This window comes from Arvicola amphibius, chromosome 6 (genome assembly GCF_903992535.2).
Source record: "Arvicola amphibius chromosome 6, mArvAmp1.2, whole genome shotgun sequence".
Taxonomy (NCBI): Eukaryota; Metazoa; Chordata; class Mammalia; order Rodentia; family Cricetidae; genus Arvicola; species Arvicola amphibius.
This window is the reverse complement of record NC_052052.2, coordinates 144,152,183-144,166,662: the sequence shown is the minus strand read 5'-3', so window position 1 is coordinate 144,166,662 and position 14,480 is coordinate 144,152,183. Positions and strand designations below refer to the sequence as shown.

At 45.6% G+C, this 14,480-nt stretch overlaps 1 protein-coding gene across 3 annotated transcripts in view; it reads right to left on the bottom strand.

Annotated features, from left to right (window-relative positions):
- Positions 1-1,185: 1,185 nt before the first annotated feature.
- Cap2 (cyclase associated actin cytoskeleton regulatory protein 2) overlaps positions 1,186-14,480 on the bottom strand; it is a 116,000-nt gene continuing 102,705 nt past the window's right edge. For all 3 annotated transcript variants that reach the window (XM_038334758.1, XM_038334760.1, XM_038334759.1), the window contains 6 exons: positions 13,711-13,900; positions 11,571-11,743; positions 10,222-10,345; positions 10,048-10,130; positions 4,465-4,605; positions 1,186-1,269 (listed from right to left, as the gene is read on the bottom strand). In XM_038334758.1, the coding sequence (XP_038190686.1) occupies positions 1,186-1,269; positions 4,465-4,605; positions 10,048-10,130; positions 10,222-10,345; positions 11,571-11,743; positions 13,711-13,900 (795 nt within the window). The remainder of the gene's footprint in view (positions 1,270-4,464; positions 4,606-10,047; positions 10,131-10,221; positions 10,346-11,570; positions 11,744-13,710; positions 13,901-14,480) is intronic.

Sequence of the window (14,480 nt, the reverse complement as noted above, 5' to 3'; positions counted from 1 at the left end):
GGACAGAACTTTTATAGCAAAACCTTGATACACGAACATCAGTGATCTGAATACTATATGGATATAGAAGCTATTCAAAAAAATGAAAACGATATGCAGAGGCCCTCATCGGCACAATCTAGGCGCTCCTATTGGTTCCGAAAGCGTTATGCTACAATATGACCCAAGGAACTGCAGAGTTCCCAGGGCTGTGCAGAGAAGAAGCGGAGAAGCGTCACTGCTCACTTGAAAAAGCACATACCACCAAGACTAGAGAAGCGGAGCAGAGCCAAACAAAGACAGTGCAGGAAGCAATCGCCAGGCTCTCTGGCGTTCATCTCTGAGGCTGGTTAGCATGGCGAGCCTCGTGGATGGAAAAGGAGCTGATCTCTAACAAGCATTAGAAACGGTATGGGGCATCGGCTAACATGAGTGACTTGGAAACTGGAAAGCAAAGGCCGAGCCATTCTTGGAGCAGAGCTGCGAGGTGTTATAAAGCGCAATGAGGACCGCGTCCCCTCCCGCCCTTTGGCTTCAGGACGGGCAGACAAATAAAGAGTTTTCAGGGGCTGCGGCGGGAAATATTTAAGGTGGAAAGTTAGAATTTTCTTTCGTTTTTCTGTAATTGCAAAGGGTATATTGTCTTTCCCAGGACCAAGAAACCGAGTTTGGTCCTTGGAATTTCCTGCGTGTGTGTATGTGTGTGTGTGTATAAAAACATGGATTGAAGTATGTATTCATGCTGACACGACAGTCACACTGATAAAAGGTGAACATGTAAAAATTAAAAATAGAGTCATCTTTTTCAGGGCACGAGACTATTTTATCGTGTTAAATTTGTCTAGAAGGTGAAAACACACATAGATTCTCTAAGGCTTCATGTTTCAACTAGCAGTTAAACCTAAGTGAAGACACGAGCAGGGATCTTACTTGTCAGTTATAGTGTTTATGATACGATGGGAACAGAATTCCTTCTCCTTTAACTGTGCTGTGCTCATGTGGAATTAAAATCACACACAAATCATGATCCAATGCTAAATATTTCAGAATGCCCACAAAAGCGAGCCAGGAAAGACACTGCTTCCACAGCACGGAACGGCGGGAGGCTGACATAGAGGCAGGGGCAAGGGTGAAGTCTAGTTCCTAGCAGCTGCTTGCTTCTGCTTGTTTGCTAGAGGAGACTCAGGGAAGGATAGCTCCTGCAGCTTAGGCCATGATTTCTGCAGGTTCAGTGACCAGTTTGGATCCATCCCATACGGTCTTGAACTGCTCAGGAACTGGAAATTCTCTCTGGAAGAAGTCGAGAAGACAGAGTTATTTACGTAAAAGCTTCCTTTTGCAAACAGGTAGAAGGCTGACAGATGTCATCTGGTAGGGCGAGAAAAACTACATCAAATCCTAATCGACACCTTTTGAGAGGTCCTAGTCACATGCAGACCCACGTGTTCTGTGACTGCATGCCGGGGTCATCCTGACAGTATTTACAAAGAGCTAGGCTTGCTTTTGGAGACAAGTCTCATGCATCCAGGCTAGCTTTGAACTCACTATGTACTTGAGTGAGGATGACTTTCAACCTCTGATCCTGAGTTTTGGGATTATAGGCATGGCCGAGGGTTAAGGTACTGCCGGAAGTAGAACCCAGGGCCTCATTCATGGGAGGCAAATACTGCAAGTGAGCTATATCCTGAGCCCAAAGTAGGCATTCTTATGAGAACCAGACACCAACCAAACTCAGGCGATCTCCAAAGACCTCATGAGCTCGGTGCTACTGAGATGCCACCTGCAGGGATCAGAAGCTTGAGACGAGATGTTCAGTAACTGGCCCCGGATGGCAGCACCAATGAACAGAACGGCCAGTGTGTAAGTCCAGCCAGTCTCTCCAAGCCATTGTTCTCCATCAAATCTGAACATGCCCTGAATCAGCCCGTGATCTTATTAATTCTGATTTGGCAGGGCTGGGGAAGAAAGTGGAAAGCTCTGGTCATCAAACTCTCAGGGGACATCAGTGTGTGAATGGAGCCCAAACTTGCCTATTCTCTGAGACATTGTAAAAGTGTTCTTCGGGCATGAGAATACACACACACACACACACACACACACACACACACACACACCACACATGCCCCTCAGCTCTAACTTCTCTATCTTCACTAGTCTTCCTGTACAGTCTTGAGAAGTAATTTGTTTTCTTATTTTGCTGCAATAATGAAGGAATTCTAGAATGAGAGCTTCAATAGAAAAATCAAGTGGTTTTTGATACGGGGACTTAGGTTATGTAGTACCCCCCAGTTGGCCTTGAACTCATGATTCTCCTACCTCAAGCTCCCAAGTACTAAGACTATAAATGCATGTCTTGGTTTTTAACCTACAGTAGAACTATCTTGAGTGATCTAATGCACGTGTGTGCCTGGTACCACTTCTGGCACTCTCCTTCAATTGTAACCAAAGCCTTGGGTTTGTTCTCAAGTATGCTACAGACCTCAAGCTGGGCACGGAGCCCAGGGTCTACTGTATACTAGGTGCATGCACCATCATGAAGGGGCCTCTTTGATAGTAAGATGCTGCAGCATCAAAGACACAGATACATCCACCTCTCTTCTCTGGGAGGTTGTTTTCTATCAGTATGAAGTATGCCCACTGTCCAGTCCAACATTCTAACACCCAAGGCAGGGTCTGCATTGCTCCCTTCCACCTCCTGCTGGAAAATGTGTAAAGGGGATCCAACAACTTGAGGGAGCAATACCATTGACCCAAACAGGCAAGACTACATTTCAGTACAAAAGCTTAGGCTTTTGATTATAGACACTCTTTAAGCTGATGGGTCTCCATCTGGGCTTCATACTGGAATCTGCCTGAACATCTTTAACAATTACCGATGCCTGGTAGCAGGCTCAGAGACCAGCTCAATGAGTCTGAAGTGCTCATCCAAACCCTACCGCTTGTCTTAGTTGGTACAGTTCCCCTACAGCTGAGCATTCTGCTTACACACCTACAAAGACCAGGGACGGCTCAGTATATAGCCAGTTCTTCTACTCTGTCCTACTCTGCTGCCCATCTGTATTTGCGGAGAACCCAGGAGGGGATGCTTGTCTTCCTTAAAGTCAGTCTCTGTACCCAAAGTGGTGAATCAACGCCCATTGTTTGCAAAATACCATGCCTGAAACTCAGATGAGGAATTGCAGGCTGCAGCATGTGGTATGGGTGGGTGGCGCTGAAGAAAGCCTGCATGGGTGTGGATAATCTCTGCTTAAGGAAATCAACCTGTCTGTCGACTGCTCTTGAGAGAGCTGCTAACTGACCCATCTGGCTGGCACAGGTCCGCAAGGCATGCTCGTTAAAGCTCTTGGTTTGCTGCCTCCCCCCGCCTCACACAGTTAGTGTTCGCCATGTGTTTCTTCTTCTCCTGCTTCCGTGCAGCAACAACTGCAAACCGAGATGCCGTACTTCAGACTCCAAAGAAACGGGATTTATTCAGTCTCACTCAGCTTTAACGTGTGAAGCTGTGGTTCTGAAAGAAGCTTCCTTTAGAAGCTGCTTTACTGGGGAGAAGATGTGAAGAAAGGAAATTCTGGCTGAATTACTTGGGCTAGTGTTTCCAAATGAGGAATTCCATGGGCTGATAGTATAAGAACTTAGTTGGGAGCTGCTGAGAAACATGATTCTGGGGCTGGGGAGATGGGCAAGGTGCTTATCTGTCTAGGCAGGAGGACTTAAGTTTGAAGCCCCTAAACCATCCATAAAGCAGATGCTATGTTGCATGCCTGCGACGTTGCATGCCTGCGATGTTGTAAGCCTGAAATGTTGTATGCTAGCAATCTAAGCCCTTCTCTGATGAGATGAGAGGAAGAGAGAGGATAACTCACAGAAGCTCAGAACTGTGGCTTAGACAGTCGTGAACAACAAGAAGCCCTGTCTCAAATAAAGTGGAAGGCAAGGACTGACATCTGACATTTTTCTCTCCCACGCGTGTCATGGCATGAGTGTTGACCCCACAGCATACATGAAGAACCCAGATTCCGAGCCCCACTGTGAGGCTCCTGAATCCAGCCCTAGGTTTTTCCAGGGTTTGGAGCCCACCTTTCTACCAAGCTTCCCAGCAGATCCTTATGTTAAGAGGATCATAACATTTTTGGCTTCAGAAGCACGAAGGTGTACTTATATTCCCTCTCCTCCCCTCCTCTGAACCCCCAAAGCATCTCTCCTCATTTGTTTATCTCCATCAGAGGAAAGGAAAACATTTAGTCCTACAGAAATGGAACTCAGGCGCAAAGAGCTGGCTCATTCTAGTAATTAGAGTCTCCAGACACAAACGCAGGAGCTAACAGGAGAGGGGCCACATGGAAGGTGCTTCTCCATTTCCCTTACCGGCCTGTGAAGTTGTCTACAGATGACATTTGTTAGAGAGTAGCTGATGAGCCACTCTCCAAGAATGCTAATGTGAACGTGTCACATGACATTTTGGACAGGCTTTTGGAAGGTACTTACATAATCATCACCCTGAGGGATCAGGACATTCATCTCAGATGACTTGGCACTCACGATCTCACAGTCTAGTGCATCTTCACTGAGGTACAGGTGGCACCCTTCTGTCTTATTAATGGAAATTGTCGGCACTCTCCCCATTACCTGAAAGAAGGGGGGTGGGTGGTGGAAGGGACCAAAGCAACAAAATGAAAATGGGTATGTACCCAAGCAGATACTCTCCTGAATTCCTCCAGCTATAGTGTGAGTTCAGCTAAACTAAGTTTTAGGACTCACGGGCAGTGCTCTCTCTCTCTCTCTCTCTCTCTCTCTCTCTCTCTCTGTCTCTCTCTGTCTACGAGCAGGATAGGTGTCATTTGGGGATACAATGAAAGGACTATACAGGAGGGAATCCTAAACGTTCAGGGTCTCTTTCTTGAGATGAAATTAAGGGATTAATTTGGAGGCAGCAGCTAAAACGTTCAGAAAAGCCTGGCAACCCGGTTAGTGAATCTGAAATGTGTATCTGATTTCATGATAAGAGAAACAGGATTCATTTGCTTTAAAATTTAAGTTTTGACAGTTATCTGTGAGCCTGGGGCTGAAACAAGTATGCACACAGGCACTGCACAATAAGATTAATTTTGAACAGAAGCCAAGTAGATTGTTCCCAAACTCCAGAATAAGTAGGGGACTCTGCCATTCTTCTCATGCAAGTCATTTGCTGAGTAAGAATCTTGGGGCTGAAGGTGAAGTTCAAATGAGAAAAGTGTCTAGGTATTTCAGAATGTTTCAAGCTCAAACGGAGGACATTCCCATAGATAACACGAGGACATTCCCATAGATAACCAGGACCCTACGCAAGAGGGGGCAGCGCTTTGTAGCTCTGTACTGTTTACAAATATCGAAGTCCAGTAAAAATGCAGACCAGTTTTGAATTTCTCCTCCAACAATCAGTTTTCAGACCTCCCCCTCCCCCCAATGTCCACAGGGATATATGGTTCCCCCAAAGACCTTATTATAACTCTAGAAGTTTTCTTCTTGTAATGGTAATTAAAGCAATAAAGACATCTCTCCTTTCAATCCAAAGAAAAGGCTAGTTTGCAAACCAAAGGGACAAACTGTGTCAGTGGTACAGGTGTCCTAGTGAATTCCTTGGGGGGGGGGCGTCTAGCCGGGCCACCATGCTTCTCTCTTTCTCCTCTTTTTGCTCCATAGAAACTGGATACTGAGTTGGAATTGAACCCCAGACCGAGAGAAAGGTAGAGAAAGCGGGGTAGACCAAGGTCAGGTAACTAAAAGCAGGGCTCTGCCTGAAATAAAAGTGTGTGCGCATATGTGTATACATGTGTGTATGCATGTATATACATGTGTGTGTTTTAAAAATGTGCCAGTAGTCTTGTTTTGATGCTTTCTAGACTTGCTTATGTTACAATGATGAAAAGCATTTGCCTCCAGCCCTGAACACCAAGAATCCCACCACCCAAGTAAAAGGAAGGCCCACTGCCAGTGCATCCTAGAGGGCTGACTTACGAGGATTATTTCTTCCTAACAACTTAAGAAATTTCCACTGATACTGCTGTCTGCCTTCTCCAATCTGAATATTTTCCTAGAACATCTGGCCAAAAATAGGATTGCTAGGCCAAATTACATGAACTTTAGCTTTTTTCTTTTTTAAAAAATAACATGATTGTAGTGAAATATATACAGTAACTCACCCGTTTTAAGTGTACAATTGGATGCTCTTTCATAGAAGTACAGAGTTGTGCAATCAGGACCACACTTTTAGAAGAGTCTCATCATTCTAAAAGTATCGCTAATGGCCACTTACAGGCGGTTCCGCCTCAGCCCCAGGCAGGCGACCTGATTTCTGCTTCGGTTGTGCCCAGGCCCTTTTGAAACAATTTACTAGGCACTTTAACTAGGTAATGGAACTCTCTTAGTTTGATCACCCAAAATTTCACTAAGTGTTCAATCAAACGTCTTTGTCTTGTCTCTGAATCGCTTCTTCTATTTCCCTACGCAAGGAACCCGCGGCTCATCCGTCCAGAGGCCACTGTTCTCAGTGCAGGTTCACATCCTTAAAGATGGTACAAGAGTTTTCAGGCATGGAAACAAAGAATAATAGATACATATACACTTCCTGCAACAACTTTATCAGTGTTACATTTTGGCTTATTTCCTTTTTGGTGTTTTTGACAATTTCTTCCCTTCCCTTCCCCTCCCTCCCTCCCTCCCTCTCTCTCTTCTTCCCTCTGATCCTTCCTCCCTCCCTCCCTCCCTCCCTCCCTCCCTCCCTCCCTCCCTCTCTCTCTTCTTCCCTCTGATCTTCCCTCCCTCCCTTATATAGCCTAGGTTGGTTTTGAACTAGCAATGGGACAAAGGATGGCTTTGAACTGCTGACCCTTCTTCTTCCTCCCACGTGCTGCGAGCCCAGGTGTACACTGTTACACCGGGCTTTATTACGTTGGCTTGTTTGTTTTTGAGTCAGGGTCTCACTGTGCAGCCCTGGCTAGCCTGGGATTTGCTATACAGATCAAGTTGGCCTCTAACTACAAGGAGTCCTCCCAAGTGCTGGGATTACAGGTGTGCAGCACACACCCAACTTCTGTTCTGCTTTCCTCTTGAGAACCAAAGTCTCCCAGTATCACTGAAGTCCCCTGGGTGCCGTCTCCCACCTCCCTTTCCCTCCCCTTCCTTCTCTTTGCTTCCCTCCCCATCGGTAACTACTCTCCCGGCTGTTCTGATAGTTGGCTTTTGGTTTTTGCTTATGATCTGTCTTTTGGGTGAAATGCGCAGGAGGGCACCTGGACCTGTCACAAGTAGGCTTTATGTTGAACTGGTTTGCACACAGTTGCTCTATTTTAATGACTGGATATATCACACAGCCCCTGCCATCCTGTAACTTCCTCTTTTGCTCAAGGCCTTTTTTTTTTATTTACCTGCTTTTAAAAATTCACCTGGTTTTTATGCCTGCAGGTATAGTTCACTCATTTTAACTATTGACTAGTATTCAACTAGAAAGACTTGTTTATTCATTTGCCAGTTGATGCATACATACATATATATATATACATATATGTATATATATATATATTTTTTGGTTTTTCGAGACAGGGTTTCTCTGCGGTTTTTTTAGAGCCTGTCCTGGAGCTAGCTCTTGTAGACCAGGCTGGCCTCGAACTCACAGAGATCCGCCTGCCTCTGCCTCCCGAGTGCTGGGATTAAAGGCGTGCGCCACCACCGCCCGGCTAGATATATTTTTTTATTGTTGCCATTACCATGACACTACAAAACATGTGTCATGGTTTCTCAGCCTGTGGCTAGAGCTTTACTGTAGGGACATAAACACCCGGTGACTCAGCCAGAGGCTATGGATGTGGCATTCAGCACATGGTGTCAATTTGTCCTGCAGTGAGTGTGCCAGGATAACTATGTTGCTAGGATGTATTAGCCCCCAGTGTTTCACTTTCAGGACAGCTCGCACATCAGATATTTGAGCATACAGTCAGTCTTGTACGTATAGCTCCTTTATGTGTTAGAGTCTGTGAACGTGGCACTTGGGAAAGCGAGGACATTCTGAATGTAAAAGAGATGAGTGTAAAAAACAAATCTGTGACTGGTATTCATTTACACGCCGCCTCCTCTTAGGCAGGTTAGCGTATCTTCATATGCATGTGTCAACCACTTCACTTTTGGAGAGGGGAGGACTTGTTTTGTTTTTGTTTTTCCAAGACGGGGTTTCTCTGTGTAGCCCTAACTGTCCTGGATCTCATGCCATAGACCAGGCTGGGCTTGAACTCAGAGATCTGCCTACCTCTGCTTCCCCAGTGATGGGATTAAAGGTGTGCACCACCACCGCCTGGCTTTGTTTTACTTTTGAATTATGTGCATCATACATTTGTGTGGGTTTGCTCTGAGCTATCGAGCCACCTCTCCTGCCCTACTTTTTTTCTGTTCACTGAGCTTCCAGATGAATTTCAAGCTTTTTTTCTTTTTAAATAAATCTTGTTGAAATATTTGAGCTTTGCTGGACTTATAGATGAGAGAGAGAGAGAGAGAGAGAGAGAGAGAGAGAGAGAGAGAGAGAGAGAGAGAGAGAGAAGTGATACAGATGTCTTTTTGCATCTATTCTGTGTTCTCTATAAAGACCTTCCATTGGTTTTGCTAACTTGATATTTGGTCCCCTTTAGTTTTGTTGCCATTTTGAATCTTAGTTTGCACTGCATTTCCTAATGCTTATCTGTGGTGTCAAGAGAAGATGTTGATTTTTTCCCCCTATCGATAGTAGACCTAACTGTCTTGCTGTCTATTTCTTTAGTTTATTGAGTATCTTGACTTTTATATAAAGCAATCATTTCATTGTCATATAAAGACATTTTTAATCTCTTCCTTTTCAACGTTATTTCCCTCGGTTATTTTTCTTATCTTCCTGCAGGAGTTAGGATCTTTTAATGCATGATTGAACTGAAGTAAGGACTGGAAGGAAGCTCTTGCTTCGGGCATCATTGGTAGTTCTTGTAAACGAAATATGGCCTTTGCTGTAGGATTTCAAGAGGTAGCCTGTACTTGGGTGCAGCATGCAGTGTAACCTCCTCTTTCCTTGGGATTGTCAGATACGTATGTAGAGCTGGCATTCCTACCCAGGTCCCAGGATGTCCAATCAGGGCTGTTTCCACACAGCGGGCACAAAACCCACCAACTTCTTAAATGACAAGGTAAATATGCAAATGTTATACATGCAATTAAATGAGTTCTAATTAAAAGTGTGGATGTAGAGAAGCCCAGGAAAGAGAAAGATTTATAAAACTGAAATCTAATTTTGTCAGTCATCATGAGGAAACACCAGATTGTAAGGGGTAATTAACAATATGCCAATAGTATAATCAATGAGAAAAGTCAGCCTTGGCCCAAAGTCAGAAATCCTGTAGACTTTTGTATGTTGCAAAAGTCTATTTAATAAAATAAGAATTACTAAAGGAGTACAGATTTTCTCTTGTTCCTGAAAATTCAGTTCCAATCCTACTCCATGGGTTGTTTTTCTGTCCCCTGCTTCTTCCTCAAGGCCATTTTCCACATAGCGGAAATTCTCTTTGGCAGGGGACTAGTATTATTCTAGGGTAGTCTCTCAATATCCTTTATCCATATAGCAGCTGACTCATCCAATTGTGTGCTCAGCAACAATTATTGGGTGCATATGGTATTCAGGTGCTATATGAATTTAGAACTACAAAGGTGGTATGGCTGGCTTTGGTTTCTTTTTTAGATCTATGGATAGAACCCAAGGTCTTATGTGTGCTGCACGGTTGCCACCGAGTTACGTCCCCAGCTCATGAGCCACCCCTAAGATGGAGACGGTAAGACGTGTGTGCTTTCAATACAAAATAGGAGGGAAAATTAAAAAAAAAAAGACAGACTAACGGCGACTGAGAATAAAGACAGGGCTTCCCCAGAGAGGCGACAACGGAGCTGTGTTTAGAAAGAACAGGAATTGGATGTTTTCTGGGTGAACATGAGGAATGAGTCCCTTCCTCTGTCCCCTGCAGGAAGATGAGTGGCCCACTCAGAGCCATGAGAGTACGGAGTATGGCTGTGGAGACTACTCACCTGGATCTGAATGTCCTTGGAGTTGATCACTTCCACGATGCCCACAACATTATCAAACACCAGACCAAACTTCTTGCAGTTATCTAAAAGGGAAAAGGGAAACTCCAGTAAGCGCGCATAGCGTGTTTCCGTAGTAGCTCATCACAGCAGACACACAGCTTCAGTTTCGCCTACCAACAGTGATGGAATTTATTTTTCCCTTTATCTGAAGAGTGGATTTTTCACATTTGAAAATATAAGCCACTTGTTTCAGCTCGGTCTCTGAGATGACAAGGTCATTCTTGTCTTCTTGGTATTCCTGAAAGGAAGGCAGACATGGATATTAAACACAGGCAGAAAGATAGAGGCTGAATCCACTCTGTGTGGACACTGCTGGAGGCTTCAACAGAGTTCTTGCCTTCCAGTCTGCTTTCTTCCAGAACATTCTCCTTATGGAGAAACTTCCAGGTCTTAGCTGTCAATTGTAGTTGTGGAAGTGGGTAAACCACAGCTTATAAGTGGCTATCAGTTTGCCAAGAGTCAGATGTTAGCAGTCCTCCTAGAGGGCAGGACTGGAGCAGAGGTGTGGTTGCTATGGAGACCTGGATGCTGACACTCCACTTGATGCTGCAGCAGACCCTGCTGTGTCCATCAGGAGATGGTACTGATGACATCCGAACAGTGGTCTAAGTTACAATGTCTACCCAGGCCCTGGCAACTGTTCCAGGGACGTTGTTCCTTCATCTTTCAGGAAGCTCTCTGGGTCCTTAAAGACTCCAGGAGCTATCATCCACATTCAAAGCATCTGTGATCTGCTCACTGAATTAACCCCGAGAATGGGGGGTGGCAGCACCAGCTCATGGCTGTGCATGAAACAATCAGTCCATCACCGCAAGGCACAGACTCCCAACACCACATGGTGATGGCTTCTCCCTGTCTGATTAAAAGTTACGGAAATCAGCAGTCACGTTCCTAGAAGAAAGCACACTGACAGTGACTGGGGTAGAGGGTTTGAGTTCTGCAAGGTGAAGAGTCGTCTGCGGTGGATGCTGAGGCTGGAAATACAACAGTGTAAATGCGCCCAGCGCCATAGCAATGTGTACCTAAAGGTGTTTTTTTTTTTGTTTTTGTTTTTTGTTTTTTTGAGACAGTGTTTCTCTGTATTCTCTGTAGCTTTGAAGCCGGTCCTGGAACTAGCTCTTGTAGACTAGGCTGGCCTCAAACTCACAAAGATCTGCCTGCCTCTGCCTCCCGAGCGCCACCACTGCCCAGCCCTAAAGGTGGTTAATGGTAAATGTTATTCATGCCTTTACTACATTTAAAAAACAGTTCTAGAAAGCAGAAGGAAAGAATGCACAGGACCTACTGGAAAACAACCTGCAAGCCCGCGGAAGCACCTGGCTTCTCACTCTAGCTAGGGTTTTCTCGTCTTGGCGTGTCACCTAGGAGTCCCCATGTCTTTGGGATGTGGTTTTTGCTGCTTAGGTGTTTAGAGTCGGTTTTGGTTGCATGAATCAGAGTAAACGCTAAAGGGCCTGACTCACCACTCTCCATTTCTTCCCTTCCAGCTCGAACACTGGAGCGTGCTTCTGAGGAGAATTCGATTTTGGAGATGTAGGGCTTGGCGTGGGGGTTTTGGTTGGAGATCGAGTTTGTCCTTGAGCCCTCAGGCTGGGGTTCTTGTGTGTCTTCTGGTCGTCTGTGACATGCCGGAGCCCTAGGAAACGTGGGCGGTTAATTTTAGTTGTCCACTGACCCTAACCTAGACTCACCTGGGAAGAGAATCTCAACAAGAGGCTGTCTAGATCAGGTTGGCCTGTGGACCTGTCTGTGGGGGGGTTGTCTTGATTGCCTTAATTGATATGGGAACAGCCTAAAAAAATGGGTGATACCAAAACCATGCCCTGGCTTTGGACCTTGGACTACAAAAGAGTAGAGAAAACAACCAACTGAATACTAAGCACGAGTGTGATTATTCTCTCTCTACTCTTGACTAGGATGTGACTAGTTGCTTCAAGTTCCTGCCTTGACTATCCCACACTGAGGGACTGTAACCTGGGCTCCAAAGAAATTCCCCTCCCTTAGAGTCACTGACATCAGGGTATTTTATAATAGCAATAGAAAGGAAACTAAAGCAGAAGGTGGCACAGTGTAGGTACATTTCTTCCCCTCTCATGAAAAGGGAACTACCCACCATGTAAAGTACAAGAACTTTGGTGTTACTGTTTTCATAACACTGCATTGCTCAAGATCAATATGCAGGGCCTGCATTCTGCGTAGGCACAGACAGAAAGAAACATTGTATGTATCAGAAAAAAAAATTGAGCAATGTTGTTTGGATGTGAATGTCTCTCAAGGCCCCTGGACCATTCAGTCTCCAGATCATGATGCTTTTGGGGTGGGTGTGGAGTGGATCTTTAGAAGTTGATAGAAGTTGGTGAGGTGAATCCTTGCTGGAAGATGTGGCTCACTAGGTACAGGCCTTGCAGTTTCATAGCCTGGCCCCATTTCCTTTCCACTCTCCGGTTCCTGTTTTACCAAGATATGAGGAGGTGAAAGGTCAACTCGGCTGGATTTGGAATCACCCAGAAGACACAGCTCTAGACATGTCTGGGAGGGAATTTCCAGAGAGGCTTTACTGAGCAGAGAAGACTCACTCTGATGTGGGTGGCCCCGTGCAATGAGCTGGGGCCTCACACTCAACTGAAAGGACAATGTGAGCTGAGTGCCAGTGTCCACGCCCTCTGCTTCCTGACCCACTATGATGGGAGCAAGCAGTCTTGAGGTCCGGCTACCATGCCTCTTCCTACCAACGGACTGTGTCCTCTCAAACTGTGAGCCAAAACCAGAGCCTTCTTTGAGTTGCTTTTCTGAGGAACTTTTGTCACAGTAATGAAAAAAGAGACTAACATAGTGAAGATAATTGACTCCCCCTTCCCCCCTGCAAAAAGTAAACAAAAATCCCTACAAACCCTCAAGCCATCTTACCCCCAAAGGTTTCCTGGCTTACTCATAGCCAACTAATTTGCTAGGTATGGTTTAAAAGGCTATGATACCCCAGTAAGTAGTTCTTAGAATCCAGAACCAGCTTTAGAATTAGAAGTCCATTCCTTTACTTTGCAAGTGAGTTTCAGAAGGATCAGCAGAGCAGGTCTGAGCCAGGGATAAATCGGGAAATTTTGAGTTCTTAGCTCTCAGCCCCATCCACACCCTCAATCCTATTAGTTGGGCAGCGGGGGCGGGGGAGGGGAGAGAAATACCTGCAACACACCTTTTGGTAATGTGACTAGGTTGTCTAGCATGCATGTACTTTTGATCCTGATACATTTTAAGGATTTGCATTGAAAAAAATCAACTAATTGCCATATTGCAGGATGGGAGTACCATTCACCATTTTTATTTCATTGGTCTTGATGACTTAGTTTTGGAGGATGGTGGGGAAGCACTGGAGCCAAGGAGGGACCACTCATTGGTCAACTGAGAACACAGAGTCTTTGAATTCTTCTTGCTGGTCCATGTGGTAGCCCATGGAGCCTACATCCTGGAATGCCCACCTCCCAAAGGCAACTCTTTCTCCCTGTGTCTTAATGGGGGTGCAGTGATGTGCATTTTATGGGGGCTCTAGAGAACCCATGTCTAGAGCCAGAGGAGAAGGGAGCCAGCTTCGAGGACTTGCGTTCTTACCTTTTGTGATGGCTTCTCCCTGGTTAAGCTGGGCGAATAAAGCTGAGCGAGAAGGAGAAGACTCCTCACTTTTACCCTCATTCTCAAAGAGTGGAGGTGGCCCAGGAGGAGGCGGTGGTGGAGGTGGTGGTGGGAGACCAGGCCCAGAGGAGAGGACAGAAAACACGGATGCTGTGGGTGCTACAGGACCCTGTGGGAGACAGATGATGGGAGTTTGGGGGTCAAGACTCTCCAACCGGGTCCCTGTGGCGGAACCAAGCATGGCGAGTCTGTATGAAGGGCCCCGGATCAGGGTGGGATCTGTGTTGGAAGCATACAGTCTGTTGGGTGGGCCCTGCATATGTAGGAATCCCACCACTAGGTCATCAGCAATCATCCACACAGTCCCAAGTTCATGTCCAAGGCTCTGGATAAGAATGAAACCAGCATTGACTACAAAACTGTGAGAAAAAGTGGTTCAAAGGATAAGAAAATTAACGTTTTTTTTTGTGGACACAACCAGGAGAGAGAGAAAGAGAGAGAGAGAGAGAGAGAGAGAGAGAGAGAGAGAGAGAGAGAGAGAGAGAGAGAGAGAGAGAGATATCAGACATTTTTGAGAACTCCTGAGCAGGTAAAGAGACAATAAAATTCTCTGGAACTTGCTTCACGAATACTCATGCCTCAAACAAGGACAAACAAATGCTGTCTGTGACCTGAGTGATTGGCAGATCCAGAGGCACCTGGGACCCTCTGACAGCTCTGTGAATGTCAAGGTTCACAGGGCAATAGCC